Source organism: Piliocolobus tephrosceles, chromosome 20 (genome assembly GCF_002776525.5).
Source record: "Piliocolobus tephrosceles isolate RC106 chromosome 20, ASM277652v3, whole genome shotgun sequence".
Lineage (NCBI taxonomy): Eukaryota > Metazoa > Chordata > Mammalia > Primates > Cercopithecidae > Piliocolobus > Piliocolobus tephrosceles.
The window spans coordinates 39,541,480-39,557,339 of NC_045453.1; the positions used below are offsets into that span (position 1 = coordinate 39,541,480).

General features: G+C 48.7%; 1 protein-coding gene and 1 long non-coding RNA gene across 3 annotated transcripts in view; both read left to right on the forward strand.

Moving 5' to 3' along the window:
• Positions 1 to 8,641, forward strand: part of LOC111526267 — a 21,579-nt gene extending 12,938 nt beyond the window's left edge. Inside the window, exons 2-3 of the long non-coding RNA XR_002726320.1 lie at positions 6,722 to 6,941; positions 8,373 to 8,641. This is a non-coding gene — a long non-coding RNA (uncharacterized LOC111526267). The remainder of the gene's footprint in view (positions 1 to 6,721; positions 6,942 to 8,372) is intronic.
• Positions 8,642 to 10,693: 2,052 nt separating this feature from the next.
• On the forward strand, positions 10,694 to 15,046 carry FOXA2 (forkhead box A2). Of its 2 annotated transcripts, XM_023191889.3 has the most exons (3): positions 10,694 to 10,909; positions 11,925 to 11,994; positions 13,033 to 15,046. In XM_023191889.3, exons 2-3 carry the CDS (start codon positions 11,926 to 11,928, stop codon positions 14,335 to 14,337), a joined length of 1,374 nt encoding a protein of 457 aa, XP_023047657.1. In that variant the 5' UTR covers positions 10,694 to 10,909; position 11,925; the 3' UTR covers positions 14,338 to 15,046. The 2 variants fall into 2 exon arrangements, with proteins under 2 accessions (XP_023047657.1, XP_023047656.1); XM_023191888.2 differs by lacking the exon at positions 10,694 to 10,909 and having other exon boundaries at positions 11,721 to 11,994.
• Positions 15,047 to 15,860: the final 814 nt, after the last annotated feature.

Here is a 15,860-nt window from a genome sequence, read left to right on the forward strand (position 1 = left end):
AAAAAAAAAAAAAAAAAAAAAAAAGTGCATTTTCGTTCTGAACACCCACCCCTGTGCACTGCAGCCCTGGGCTCTGCATCCCCTGTCCTGTGACCAACCTGTCTTCTGTGTTTCCCAGCAACGAGCAAACCAGCTGCTGATCATGGGGACCTCTGCTCCCACTCATCAACTCAGAAAGTCCCTTGGGAAAGGGAGCAATATTTTTTATGAACTGTGTAACTATGTTGGTGAGCTTAAACAGTATGACTTTCTTGGTTATCTGCAATGAATCCAAGTGACTTTTTTTTAGCTAATGGGTGAAACTTGACAATGGTTCCACCCCTGGAGTAGTTCCCCCACCGGGCTGGCCTGAAGCAGCTGGCATGGAAGAGGGGTGTCAGACTCGCTCTGGCAACTGAAGGTCCCTCTAGAAAGATGGATGGAGGAGGCTTCTGCCAGATTCCTGTCACCTGGAGAACATCATCTGGATGAAAGATGGCTTTACAGATGGGAAAGGAGGGGAAGTGCAGAGACTATTAAAGGAACAGAAAAGAAAATCAGAAAGTGGAATGGTGAACAGCATGTTACTGGGGAGGGTAAAGGGGAGGTTGCGAAAACATTTGGAAGCTGAGGCTTCTAGGACCAAGCGACCTCAGGAAGAGGGCAGAGAAAAAAGGGAGGCAGTGTTAGCATGTAGTAAAGAGTTTAGAAAAAAAATGGAAGAATGAAAAAGTTGGGAGTTATCAACAGCAGTAAAAATGAAATGCTGACTTTAACCTTCAAACGAAGGGAAAGCCATGGAATTGAAGACAAGGTCTGGTTCTTGGCTGGGGAGAATCACAAGTGGGTAGGACATGTTTTCTAATTCTGGAGCAGTCTTTGGCCCAGAGCTCAGCACAGCTACTATATCATGTATAGAGATGAGAAACAATCTTTTCAAATAGGTGGTGTCATTTTGAGCAAATGTGTTTATTTTTTTAAGAGGGCTGTTTTAAGTAAGAGTTGAGAGGACAAATTATAAAACGTGGTATAATGCATCTCTCTGTGTAAAATGTTGAGACCTTTCTCAGCTGTAATGTGGAGAAGCTGCAGAGGATACAGGAGAGAAGGGAAAAATAATCAAACATTGATTAACTGTTCTCAATACGCCAGACGCTGGGCTAAGCCATCACTATAAGCCTCCACTTGTGTCATCCTTACTTAGTCTGAAGAGGTGACTTCTGCTATTATCCCCCTTTTCCATATGAGAAAACTGAAGCTTCCTTGCAAGGAATGGGCTAATGGGCCCTCAGCCCCCCGTGTATACGGTCGCTCAGGCTTTCTAGGTGAGAACCCATAGTAAGGAATGCATTTTCCATCCTGATGCAGATACACACACATTTATAACAGAAACAGAGGTTTTCCAAGGCTCTGTTTACTATGTGAGATGAACTGAGAACTTTTATTCCATTAGTTTCTTTTCCAATACTTGTAATGAAGTAAATTGCTGTCACATACATTAATGGGTCACGAATGGAAGTTTGAAAATCTTCCGTCTAGGATTTGTTACTATCTGATTCTATCTCTCCGAAACCAGTGCTCACAGGTAAACTGGGTTTCTAAATACAAGTAACATAGAATCTGTGCTCTATTCTCCCATCCACCCATCTATCCACTCACACGTCTACCCATCCATCCATTCAATAAACACTGATTATCACACAGACTTATAGTCCAGATTCCTCATTACAGGAACTGATGCTATCGCATCAACTATCTGCTCCCAAAATGGAAAAACTCAAATCATCAAACCATGCAAAAAAGTCAGTAAATGGCAGATATACATCCTAAAAACGTTCGTTGAGAAATTATAGATGCTTCCAAAGCTAACATCTTTGTGCATCCCTCTATCTCTCCACCCCCAGAAAAAGAAACTCTTCCTTCAGACAACCAATCACAAAGACAAAGAAACATGCATGATAAGTGAAAACGATCACCATAATGTTCTAAGATGGTATTGGAGGCATCACTCGGCATAAAAAATGAAAACTGAAGCCACGCATGCCCAAAGTGTGCTTGCATTTCTTGCTTCTGAATTTGTTGTGAGTCCTGCTAACCATGACCACAGGCTGTTTAAAATTACACCGTTTGCCTTATTTAATTTTCTTCTGCAGTCATAAATATTAATTAAGTGAAGCCACACAGAGCCTGCATTTCAATCCTTTCACTTCCTGAGGACCATAAGCAATTAAGAGCCACAGCAATTTAAGTACTAGCTGGTTCTTTAGGTCTGCCTCGTGACAACCACTTTTCTTTTTTAAATTAAGTCAGATTTATTAAGTCTTAGTGGTTTCTTTTTCCTGCCTAACTTCTCCTGGCCTGTGGGTGTTCCCAATTTCATTTCTCCTCTTATAAATAGGAAGCATTTTCCTGCAGGAGAGGGGGCCTGCTCATTTTCTCTAAAAGACGAAGCAGAAAAGCATATGTTTTGTTTAATAAGAACCAGAAATATTTATGTGCAGCATGTCAGCTAGCTGGTGGCCAAGACCGCACTTCTCAGTGTTTGTTTAGAATTACTTTACGACAAAAACAAGAGAGATTATTGTACAATGTAAGGAAGATATAAAGTAAAATGTGGAAACTCTCTCACAATCCTCCTAAGTCCCACTCTCTAGGTGTATCATTATTAATAGTTTGATGTGTAAACTTCAACCGTTTTCCATGCAGTGACAGAATCAGGGTTTATTTTTATAAAACTTAAATAAAATTACTCATATCCTGCAACTATTTAGCTCTTCATTATAAAATCATCACACTTTTTATATTATTTCATAGAGACATCACTGCTTATAATAGCTAGATGATACTCTGTAATAAAGTTGGGTTATTGTTTAACTATATTTCACTAGCAATAAGATCTTCGGTATGTTGTAGATAAACTGTGCACACACACATTAAATATATACACATACATGCATATACACATGTACAGATGCACACTATTCCAATAACCTGGAAACTTTACCTCTGAGTATTTTCTTTTCTCCCAGGTTTCTGATAATTTCTCCATCTCACTAAAGGAATGCCTTTTGGGAAAAAAAGAAAGTTATAAAATGAAAACAGGTCAAGATTTGGGTCAGAGGGCCTAGGTTGTGATCAGAAGGGTTGGGTGAGCCATCAATGTCTCTCATCCCAGTTTTCCCCAAAACAGAGTGAGCTCCCTCATGTAAAAGGTTTGCATGAATCATCAAGTCTGAAGAAAAGATTAGCCTCTACCCTGACTTCTCTCTAGTCTTTGAGAGCTCAGTCATTTGGAGGAGGGTAGGTAGAGGAAACTCTTGGGTAACGTACATGAAGAAAGAATTCTGTACTTCTAAATTTAATATGTTAAGAGGGAGAAAAGAATGAAAGAAAACAGGCGAGTAGAGACAAAATAGTCTCTTTTCGTTTCTCCTTAACTATGAGAATGGGAGTAGTGGGTGTCAGATCAGAGCTCCCATCCCCAGGGTCCCTGATCCATGTTTCTCAACATTAGCATCTACTTAGCAGTTTATTTTGAAGAATTAGAAGAATGAATTTGCCAGATTTCACACTTAAAGGGCGCATCTAAACTCCTAAACTTTTGAAAGGTATAGACTTATTCAGGTAGACTCCCCCGGAGAATATTACGTGTCACTTACATCATAATTTTTCATATAGCATAGTATAATTCATTCCCAAGCAGCATCACATATTCCAATCTTCTAGACTAAAAGAGGCAACCTATGGGGTGATTTAGTAGCCAGGTGTGAAAGGCACAATTGAAAAATAAATTTGCATGTTATATCCGGTTCCATCCAGGAATCTCAAAGCCGCTTAGTGTAATTTTTCACCAGTTTTATTATCCCCAATCCACATTGCCTTAAAAGCACACATTGATTAATTCTTGGTCTAAAGTTTTTAGTGTTTCTACGTTAATTATTTATGTGCCTTTATAAATACGGTAGGATTTTTAAAAATTTGCCCACAGAAAGAAATATTTTCCCTCTCTTTTTGCAGTTCATATGTGAAAGAAAGGAGCCTTTATAGAGTGTATGCTTCATTCAGATTTCCCCAAAAGGAAAAATTATCTTATCACTAATTATGAGTGCATACTGCAAATCAAATAAGCATTAAAGGAATGGCCCAATTTGAACAATTCTTCTAATCTTTGAGACACAAATGTTAATTTCTGAGCATTTTCTGTTATATGTGTTGGAAAAAAATTGAGTGGTACACTAAGGAGAACAGTTGTATTTCTTAACAGAGGGGTTAACTGTGAAGTCTATGGGTTCAGTTTTAATTTTTCCTAATAATGTTATTTTATCATGTATGGGTAGGCAGTGCCGACTCAATGTCAGTCCAAATTTTGTGGAGTAGAATTCCCACTTCCAGTCGCCATCACAAGAGACTCAAGTCTTTTCCAGGAGGACCATGAAAATCTCATTTGAAACTCAATAAGCAGGAATTTCTTCCGCACTCTCCCTTCTTTTTGATCTTTCTATTTCGTTTCTTAAATGCATATTTGGATCAAGGAAGAGGTTCAGGGGTATGTTTGGGAGAGGTCAGTCCTATCCCTTTTTTCTTTTGAGTAGGAAGCCCTGCATGGCCTTCAGGACCAGCCCAGCCCCAGAGGTGGGCAACTGAGCACGATCAGTCTGTGTTCTCTGGGGCCTCTTCCTTAAGGAGAAAATGTGAAAGAGTCTTAGTGAGTGTTTGCTGATGCAGTGAGGTTGCAGCTGACACTACTCAGTCTGGTGTTTTTATATATATACTTTAAAAATGACGTTTCCGCATTGCGAACTGATAATTGCCACAGGTCCCCTTTCCTACCTAGTCAACCAGGGAGGTCCCTGTCTCCGGAAAACACAGCATAGAAAGGGGAGTGTGGGGTGAGCTAACAATGCACCATAGGGGGGATGGGGGGTGGGCAACTCTGCTTTGCGGGAGGACCCCTACATTGCTTGGGCTGCACGGACAAGTTCTGACTTCTGCGGGCTGGGGGCCGTGAACCGTGGCTGTGAGAAGAGACGGTGTGGCTCACAGCAGCTGAGAGGGGAAAGACGTAGATGTGCTAGGGAACCTGCAGAAGCTGAAAAGGAACCTGTGCTTCTCATTTTATCAAGTCACATATCACCACCAAGCTAGGGACAGACTACAGGATCCATGAGAGAAACAGGTCTTTAAAGCTGTGCTATTCCACCTGTGGTCAGTGGACCAGACTGACAGCATCAGCATCCCTTGGAAGCCTGTTAGGAATGCAGAACTCAAGCCCCTCCCTGCGGAATCAGAATCTGCATTTTAACAAGATCGCCAAGGGAGTCCTATGCACATAAGGGTGTGAGGGGCCATCCCAATCCTGGTTCATTGGCCCAGTACCGGTGGGTCACTGTTGCTGTCATATGGTACTCCTCCTTGAAGCTCTCCTTTTTGCAGAGAACTCTACAATCCTTCCTCTGGAATTACTCTTGGGAATAAAATTAACAAAGAGCTAAATAATGCAGATGTAGGTATTACAAAGCATTAGGAGCTATGTTTGACGCAGGACGAGGCTCCCAAGCCGCACCCACCAAGTACAGCAGCACCTCTGGCCACCTTCATCCTTCTTCCTCCTGGAAGCCAGAAACCCCTAGTTATCCCTTTGATAGGAAACTGATATTGTAGAGGAATTGCCAATGGCGACGGGACAGAATTGGGCTGCCACAGGGCTGCTTATTTCTCTGATAGCTGAGCCCTTGGTTTTCCTATTGATTCCGGGTCAAAATAGGCATTTCACCTTGGGTTTTAGTCCATCTCTGCCAGCAGCCAGACTATTTTAGAATGGTGAAATGTATAATTTTCCTTTTAGAATAGGATTTTAGCACTTGGAAATTCCAGGGTCATGATTGGAAGAAGGCTTGAAAGTAAAGAGGCCGGGACCTGTGGCAGAAAAAGGGAGAAAGGGAGGAAGTAAAAGAGGAAAACAGACTTAGTCTCTAGAAGTCCATGGCTTTGCCTATTTGTCCACCATCTGGAATATAGTAAGTGCTCATTAAATATTTGCTGAATGAATCCAAAACATATAAACTCCCCATCCTTGTCATTGCTTAATATTAGAGCAAGTTATATATAGCTCTTTTGTGTTGATTCAGAGCCTGTGTACCATTTGAGATAGAAATGAGAAGCAAACAACTGCTTCCTAAGCATCAGCCAGGAAACCCAGGACTTAGTGGCTTCTTTCTGATCTCCATGTCTCTCATATGCTTCTTTATTTCATACTTGTTGAAAGTGCATTTGTTTATCCAACTAAGTAATCGGCAGCTCATAGGCCTAATGGTGTCACTTCTAAGTTCCTAAGAAAGAATGCCTGGGGTTGGATTCTCCGGGTAGTCTGTGACTGACGCCCCATGACTCCTGTCCTTCATAAAGCTTACTGCTTTCCTGTTAGGCAGGAATAACTGAGATTTCTCCCAAGAATAACATCCAAATGTATGAAGAAGCTCCCAGGGCCACAAATGCAGATGCGTCTAATTTAAGCATCCCTCAAAGAGTTTATTCTCACTCATGTTGGCATGTTGTTATTGCTACTCAAAGTTGTCATTTTTTATTTTTATCTCTTCCAATTATTTTAATTACCTGCTATAATAGTCCCACATACCAGAAATGTGCTAAAAACGCAAGAATGGTGAACAGGATGTCAAGTATATACCAGAAATATTTGTCAAACCCTGACCCAGAATGGGCAGAGCACTGGCTTTCTTCACAGACCTACACAGATGGGAGTGGAATCTGCAACTGCTCAATCCATCCACTGAGAAATCCCATAAAAGATGGACAATCAGTAACTGAAACCCAAGCTTCGGCACAACGATCAAATTCTACATGCATAAAGCAAGAGCTCTGTGTGCCAGACCCATCTTAAAGCCACCCCACCCAGAAGACAGAGTCTGTCTCCTTCCCCTAAACAATGTGCAGAAACCACCCTGGTAAGTCAATACCTGTGGTTGACATGAATATTTCTCCTCCTCTCTCAACTCAGGGAAGATCACAGTTCATCCCCTGATACCGGTAAGACAAAATAATAATGGCTTGTTTTTCAGAACTCAAACCTGTTGGCAGTTTGTATGGTGGCTTCTCTGATCTCCTTTCAAGGATGATAACTGAATGAATATTTGCACAAGTTATTTTGCCAAAGTTTCCTTAACATCAGATCCAATATCCTTATTACATATTTCACCATAAAATAGTAAAAGAGAATGTAATAATAAAGTAACGATATAAAATGATACAATCCATACTGCAAAAAATATAGATTGAAGATATAATTCTACCACCCAAACAAAATCAAGGTTACTAACATCTTATTTATTTAATTCATTTTATTTTGTCATTTTAAAAATGTATGTTTCATCTTTTCCTGTGGATCTTGTGGTGGGGAGATAGATTGCACGCAGGTGCACAGAGTATTAAACTTAAAATGCTGCACCTCGCCTCCCCCTTTATCAGCATTTTCCTGAGCTTTTGCTGATGGCTGCAACATGCTGAATTTTTTTTATTCTTTTACATAAATACCCTCTGATAAGGTGTTCTTAGCTAATGACCTTTTCAATTGCCCTCTCCATAAACAACTGGTGTTTTGACCATCCAAGAACTATGAAAACCAACATAAGTGTTTGAAGGTGTGCTCAGTGCCAAGTAGACAAATTCTGATGGTCTGATTTTTTTTTTTTTTTTTTTTTTTGAGATGGATGGAGTTTTGCTCTTGTTGCCCAGGCTGGATTGCAATGGCACGATCTCAGCTCACTTGAACCTCTGCCTCCCGGGTTCAAGTGATTCTCCTGCCTCAGCCTACGAAGTAGCTGGGATTACAAGCATGGGCCACCATGTCCTGCAAATTTTGTATTTTTAGTAAAGACGGGTTTTGTATTTTTAGTAAAGATGGGTTTTCACCATGTTCGTCAGGCTGGTCTTGAACTCCTGACTTAAGGTGATCCGCCCACCTCGGCCTCCCAAAGTGCTGGGATTGCAGGCGTGAGCCACTGTGCCAGGCTGATTTTTTAGTACATTTCAGAAATAACAGCCCACCCAAACAAAAGTTAAATGTTGATTATAATCCTTGACACATGATATGCCTTTTCTTTATTGAGACTTGAGATTCATCCATAGAACGAATAAGGGGTGTTTGGTCATCTGCTTTTTTATCAATTAAAAAGCTTATATGAAAGTAAAAATGCATATTTTCCCAAGACTGTGTTGTCACTTTTCCATCCCCTCTGCCTTCATCTTGCCTACATATCTGCCTTATGTTGCTCTAAACACCTTAGGGAACTTTGAGCAAGGCCTTGCCTGAGTATTTAGTCTCTGAAAGGTTTTAGGAATTGGAGTATTAATGGGACTTTTATTGTTTTTCTCCTTAGGTATTTCATGGGTTCTCACTTAGGAAAACTGAGTTCTGTTCAGTGATGCTCCTTCTGCACTGGTTAGTTTCATGTGACAAAGAGAGCTCTAGGGAGGACTTTAGCTAGGGGAACGCAGGATTGTTCCAGCAAGATGAAGGCCTAGAAGACCTGGATGGCCTGGGTGTTTTCTTCCCAGGGACAGCAGAGGAGGCCTGGATTTGAACTCGAGTCTTATGACTTTGCCATTGAGGCAACATCCAAAATAAAAACAGCGTGCTAACCCCAAACACAGTCCTCAGTTATAAAGCAGCTTTTTATTATAGAAGCCGGCGGTGACCTAACAAAATGGAAAGGAAAGGGCTTTGTAGGTCTCGGCCCTACATGAGGGTAGACTAAAGAGGGATCGGGAGAAACATCTGCAGCCCTAGGTCCCCGCGAACTTTTTTTCTGGAGAGAAACTCCGGGAGCAATCTTCAGGATTCAAGCCTGAGCCAGAACTCTGGATAACCCTTAAGAAATCGGAGCTCCGGGAAGGAGGAGCTCGAAAGACCGCTGAGCTGGAAGGGAATGGGAACCCCAGGCTGTCTGAACGTCCCTGCTTCCTTCGCAGCCCGTTGGTGTCCCGCTCCCCGCTGCCTAAAGCTAACCGTAGACCCCGCTCGCATTCCCATGGGGTGGGCGTGCCGGGAGGGTGCGGGAGTGACTGCTCCGAGACTCTAGGCGGCGTCACCCAGCCCTACCCTACCGGAGCTCCCAGAACCTCGCCAGGGTGCAGGAGGCCGGTTTGGGTTCGCGCAGACCTTAGGGGTTGGGGCTCCAAAAAGGCCGAGTCCCCCAGAAGGTATTTTCGGAGCGACTGGGAGAGCAGGGGAGAAGGTGCTTGGGTGCCGGAGCTGCGGGGTTAGGATCGCGGGGGTAAATGAGGACTCGGGTTGGTCCCGAGGGCCTGGCGGCCGACAGGGGGCGCCCTGTCACTATGGAAGCCCCGCCGAGCGCTCTCTGGTGTCCCTGACCCCGGCCACAGATAGAGCTGGGGTGGAGGTGGGGGCTTGCAAAGTCAGCTCCTTGGAAGGGTAGCGCCCCCTCCTCCTGCGGCTCTCCAACTCGCTCCTTCTGTTTCTGGAATAATTTCTGGGACCAAATTTTCAATCAGGAGCAAAAATAGAAAGGGGAGTGGGCACCCACATAAGCTCACAAACACCTTCATACAGCACACGCACAGACTAGGTCAAACATAACACTGAGTTTTGGGGGTGGTGTGTGTGTGTGTGTGTGTGCGCGCGCGCGCGCGTGTATCTGCCCTGGCCTGTGGAGAAAGCTTTGAAAAATTGCTCATTCTTTGAAAAATTGCTCATTCTTTGAGCTCCAATGCGTACCTCTCTTTCCCTGCTCTCGGTGGAGTGATGAAGTTGCTCCCATCCACGTGCTAAGTGGGATCCCGTGGGAAATGCTAGGGATCTAGCCCCTCTGACTCCTCTGCGCACACCTCCACGTTCACTACGTAGCCGTACACACCATCAAGCCCCTTCCCTGACGCACCGGGCTGACCTGCCCCCTCGTGGGAGCCTTCAGCACTCTGGGGACCCATGGGCACGGCTTCCGCGGAGATGCAGACCTTGAATTTGGGGGAGAATCCTGGCTCAGCGGGCTTATTAATGTCCTCATTATGAATTGTCCAAACCGTCTGCATTTCAGCAGCAAAGGGTGCTGCTGGCGGCTTCCTCCTGTGTCCCAAACCCTGCGGACCGGAGAGTCCTCGGGTTGGGGAGGTGGTTCCCCTGTGCCTACTGCTCCCCCCTCTCTTGCCTTCCAGCCTCACCCTTACTCAAGCTTCAATGCGAAGCTCCATGTCTGCCATCTCGTCTGTCTTCTGCCACCATCGCCCCCAATTTTGCACAGGTGGGCTGGATACCCACTAGTTCCTATGCGTTCTCTGTGTCTGAGGGTGTGGGTACAGGGCTGGATCCCCAAGACCCAGCCAGTTTTTCAGAACCAAGAAAGAGCCTCCACATCCAAACACCTGCACTATCCCCCCACTTCAAATCTGGGCTCACAGGCTAACCCAGAACGGAAGACAATTTTTGAACCCAAGAGCTGCAGGGGAAATAAAAGTATACGATTTTTGGAGTTTGTAATTTTTATAAAGCAGTCCCTCTGGAAGACAGAGAGGACAGAGACCCTCTTGAAGTCAACTCCATATGCCCCATCATTGATTCCTGGATTCTTCTCTCCTTACCCCTCCCTCCCCACCTCCTGCCCTGTTTGTTTTAGTTACGAAATGCTGTGGGCACCTCGGTTGTGACTGAAAAGTAACCTTGAAACACGCCGGCCTGAGTATCAGAGACAAATCTCAGCCTTCCAAACGTCGGCCGCTGCTGGAGGGGCTGCTTGCGCCAGGCGCCGGCCGCCCCACTGCGGGTCGCTGGCCGCCTGGCTCTGAGGAGGCCGAGAGCCCAGGCGGCCGGACCGTGCGCCCAGCGCGTCTCCCGAGGCCGTTCCGGGTCTGAACTCTAACAAGGAGGGGCCTCGCAGGAGCAGCGGCGGGCGAGTTAAAGGTGTGTACACAGTTTTTCTAAATAGGACAGCACTTTGCAAATTGGCTGTCATGGGCTTGCTGTTTTGACAGAGAATGAGCACTGAGAGCGAAGAAACCCGGCATAAATAAATCCGGCTTTCATAGGGATCTGCGGGGCTCTGAGGCCGGACGCGCTCTCCGACAGGCGCACCGGGCGCCACGGCGCGATAGAACGGGGCGGGGGCCTGAGGCCAGAGCCGCCCCCGAGGGTGCTCTCCTCCCAGGTCCCTCCTCCCTCAGGGGACTCGCCGTAGACGTGGGAGGAAAGGGGGCTCGACCAGGGATCTCGTGTGCCCGATTGCCCGCCCGGCCCGCTCCCCTGGCCCGCCCCGGAGTGCGGGGCGCCGCGGCGGTGGGGCGGGCGGCAGGCGCGGAGGGGCAGGTGCGGAGCGCCGGCTACGGCTCCCTCTCACCTAGGTGTGAGCTGATTATTCAAATGGGCTGCCCCGGGTCTGGGGATTGGAGGCCCGCGCCAGCGCGCCGCGCTATATCACCAGCCGCCCACGTCACTGCGGCACTTGTCGGCTCCGCGGTCCACACCTCCTCCTCCTCCTCCTCCTCCTGTTACACTACCACCACCACCACCTCCTCCTCCTCCTTCCTCCTCCTCCTCCTCCTCCCCACCCCCACAACCAGCCCCCGCGCCGCGCGCTTCCCCGCCGCCTCGGGGCAGCTCTGCACTGCCAACCTCAGCCGCCACCCGGCAGCCCGTGAGCGCGGCGGCGGCGGCGGGCGCTCCCTGCCGCGGGGCGCTGGCCGGGGCCTCCTCCGCTCCTCGCCCCCCCCCCCCCCCCCCCGCCCCCTTCCAACTACCGCCTCCGGCCGGCCCAGGGAGAGAGAGGGAGTGGAGCCCAGGGAGAGGGAGCGCGAGACAGGGAGGGAGGAGGAGACCGTGCCTTGGCTGACTTTTTTTAAAAGAGGGTGGGGGTGGGGGGTGATTACTGGTCGTTTGTTGTGGCTGTTAAATTTTAAACTGCCATGCACTCGGCTTCCAGTATGCTGGGAGCGGTGAAGATGGAAGGGCACGAGCCGTCCGACTGGAGCAGCTACTATGCCGAGCCCGAGGTAAGCGCTCGTCTTTTCCAGGGGGAAGTGGAGCGGCGGCGCTCGCTCCTTCCGCAACCTCAGGACCGCTTCCCTCGCTGACACCCCCCCACCCCCGCCCCACAACCCCAGCCTTTCTGGGCAGCCGCCTTTTCCGCCCTCCTTGGAATCAAATGGGTCTCTTTTTTATACGACACACTGTTAGCCTTGAGATAATATTAACTTTGTGATCAAATATTGACTTGCGGCGCCTCCAAATCCTCTTCGTGGCCGAGCCACGCACTATCCTAACAGAGTTCTGTTTGGCAGCGCGCGGCTGGGGAGGGGTGGGAGGTCGGCCGGCGAGGGGGTGGGGAGCTGAGGAGGAGAAGATGGGTAGGAGTTGGGGGCTGAAGTGGAGGCAGAGTCAAAGACTAGTGGACAAAGAGAAAGAAAGTTTGTGCCTGCAAAGCTCAGCCGCTTGTAGTTTAGGTCTCGGTTCCTTCCCTATTGCCCCATTCAGTGCTTCCGGCAGTCCCCGCACCCCATACAGGCACTGCCTTTCGGATTCCCTGGAACAAGGGAGGGGGTCCCGGGAGGGAGACGGGACAGAGGGGACCAGGGACAGTCTTCACTGGAGGCAGCCCGAGGCGCCCCGCGAGGTGTCCCGCAGGTTGTTTGCTGCGACCGGAGGTGGCGTCCGGGGACTTCGGGCCTCGGCGCCAGCTCAGTATGTTGGTAGGAGAGTTTGGGGGAGACTCTGGGGCAGGGGAATGCATTTGGGGTTCTGGCTTGGGAGTACTCCATGCACCCCTGTTCTAGAATCTGGGCGAGGTGGAGAAGGGCTAGGAACGGACCACATGCCCAAGCAGCAATCCGCTCTCCACTTTCCCAAGGGTGATCGATCATGGCTCTCCCCGGATGAAACAGACAACGAGTCCGGAAACTGGGCCACAAGGGAGGAAAGGGCTCCCCGGAGGCCTCCCCGGAGGCGGAGGCCTGAGCGGTGGGTGGGAGATCTGGGCACCCTCGAGCCGCGGTGCTAACGCTGTCGCCTCCCTCCCGGGGCTCTGTCCGCAGGGCTACTCCTCCGTGAGCAACATGAACGCCGGCCTGGGGATGAACGGCATGAACACGTACATGAGCATGTCGGCGGCCGCCATGGGCAGCGGCTCGGGCAACATGAGCGCGGGCTCCATGAACATGTCGTCGTACGTGGGCGCAGGCATGAGCCCGTCCCTGGCGGGCATGTCCCCCGGCGCGGGCGCCATGGCGGGCATGGGCGGCTCGGCCGGGGCGGCCGGCGTGGCGGGCATGGGGCCGCACTTGAGTCCCAGCCTGAGCCCGCTCGGGGGGCAGGCGGCCGGGGCCATGGGCGGCCTAGCCCCCTACGCCAACATGAACTCCATGAGCCCCATGTACGGGCAGGCGGGCCTGAGCCGCGCGCGCGACCCCAAGACCTACCGGCGCAGCTACACGCACGCAAAGCCTCCCTACTCGTACATCTCGCTCATTACCATGGCCATCCAGCAGAGCCCCAACAAGATGCTGACACTGAGCGAGATCTACCAGTGGATCATGGACCTCTTCCCCTTCTACCGGCAGAACCAGCAGCGATGGCAGAACTCCATCCGCCACTCGCTCTCCTTCAACGACTGCTTCCTGAAGGTGCCCCGCTCTCCGGACAAGCCCGGCAAGGGCTCCTTCTGGACCCTGCACCCTGACTCGGGCAACATGTTCGAGAACGGCTGCTACCTGCGCCGCCAGAAGCGCTTCAAGTGCGAGAAGCAGCTGGCGCTGAAGGAGGCCGCAGGCGCCGCGGGCAGCGGCAAGAAGGCGGCCGCCGGGGCCCAGGCCTCGCAGGCTCAACTCGGGGAGGCCGCCGGGCCGGCCTCCGAGACTCCAGCGGGCACCGAGTCGCCTCACTCGAGCGCCTCCCCGTGCCAGGAGCACAAGCGAGGCGGCCTGGGAGAGCTGAAGGGGACGCCTGCTGCAGCACTGAGCCCCCCAGAGCCGGCGCCCTCTCCCGGGCAGCAGCAGCAGGCCGCGGCCCACCTGCTGGGCCCGCCCCACCACCCGGGCCTGCCGCCTGAGGCCCACCTGAAGCCGGAGCACCACTACGCCTTCAACCACCCGTTCTCCATCAACAACCTCATGTCCTCGGAGCAGCAGCACCACCACAGCCACCACCACCACCAACCCCACAAAATGGACCTCAAGGCCTACGAACAGGTGATGCACTACCCCGGCTACGGTTCCCCCATGCCTGGCAGCTTGGCCATGGGCCCGGTCACGAACAAAACGGGCCTGGACGCTTCGCCCCTGGCCGCAGATACCTCTTACTACCAGGGGGTGTACTCCCGGCCCATTATGAACTCCTCTTAAGAAGACGACGGCTTCAGGCCCGGATAACTCTGGCAGCCCGGATCCAAGATAAGCGAGAGAGCAAGTGGGGGTCGAGACTTTGGGGAGACGGTGTTGCAGAGACGAAAGGGAGAAGAAATCAATAACAACCCCACCCCAACACCCCAAGACAGCAGTCTCCCCTCACCCGCAGCAGCCCTTTCATCCCAAACAGAGGGTCACACTGATACCCCACGTTCTATATAACGAGGAAAACGGGAAAGAATATAAAGTAAAAAAAAAAAAAAAAAAAAAGCCTCCGGTTGCCACTACTGTGTAAAGACCCCTGCTTCTTCAAGCACCTGCAGATTCTGATTTTTTTTGTTGTTGTACTCCTCCATTGCTGTTGTTGCAGGGAAGTCTTACTTAAAAAGAAAAAAAAAAAAAAAAAAAAAAAAAAAAACTTTTGTGAGTGACTCGGTGTAAAACCATGTAGTTTTAACAGAACCAGAAGGTTGTACTATTGTTTAAAAACAGGAAAAAAATAATGTAAGGGTCTGTTGTAAATGACCAAGAAAAAGAAAAAAAAAATGCATTCCCAATCTTGACACGGTGAAATCCAGGTCTCGGGTCTGATTAATTTATGGTTTCTGCGTGCTTTATTTATGGCTTATAAATGTGTATTCTGGCTGCAAGGGCCAGAGTTCCACAAATCTATATTAAAGTGTTATACCCGGTTTTATCCCTTGAATCTTTTTCTTCCAGATTTTTCTTTTCTTCACTTGGCTTAAAAAATATACAAGCTTGGAAATTATTTCAAGAAGGAAGGAGGGACACCCTGACTGGTTGCAGGTTGTATTTTATTTTGGTCCAGGGAGTGTTGCTGTTTTCCCAACATTTTATTATTAAAATTTTCAGACATACCAAAATTGAATGAATTTTACAGTAGGCACACAGGGACCCTGCTCCCGAAACTCTGCAATTAACATTTCATTATATTTGCTTTATCACATACTTGTCCATCCTCCCCTCCATTGGTCAATCCATCTTATTTCTCTAAATCCACTTCAACTTTGCAGATACCGGTATACATCCCCCTAAACACTAAAGCAAGCACATTATTAAATGGAACTCATATGGTTTATGGTTACTTTTTGAATTTGTGGGCTAACTTTACACACAATGAAATACACAGATCCCAGGCAGACCATTCCAGCAGGTTTATTTTTAATGCCAGTAGAAGATAACTCCCCACATACCACAATTTTCCACCTTGGCTGTTTGAATGTGCCTGTTGTTGCCTTCTCTTGGGCCCCACAGCTGGCTTCTCTTGGGGAAAGCCTGGATTTCATGATTTTGCTGTACTTCTGATCTTGGGCCTCCCTTCAGGTCAGTGAGCCTGGATCAAACTTGCAAATTTGTGGTGCAGCACTTTGCCTGTTCACCACTGTGAATAGTGGTGGAATTGGGACTCTGCCTGGATCTTCCAACCTCCTCTGTGTACAGGCCGCCACCCTTTCCCACCCTTCTCCCTCAAGCAGGTATTCCGCACAACCATGGCAGAC

What these genes read in the sequence shown, in the direction of transcription:
- FOXA2 (XM_023191888.2), top strand. Translation starts at nt 11,908, where the DNA reads ATGCACTCGGCTTCCAGTATGCTGGGAGCGGTGAAGATGGAAGGGCAC. An exon ending in GCTACTATGCCGAGCCCGAG is followed by an intron (nt 11,995 to 13,032) that starts GTAAGCGCTCGT and finishes CTCTGTCCGCAG; the next exon opens with GGCTACTCCTCCGTGAGCAA.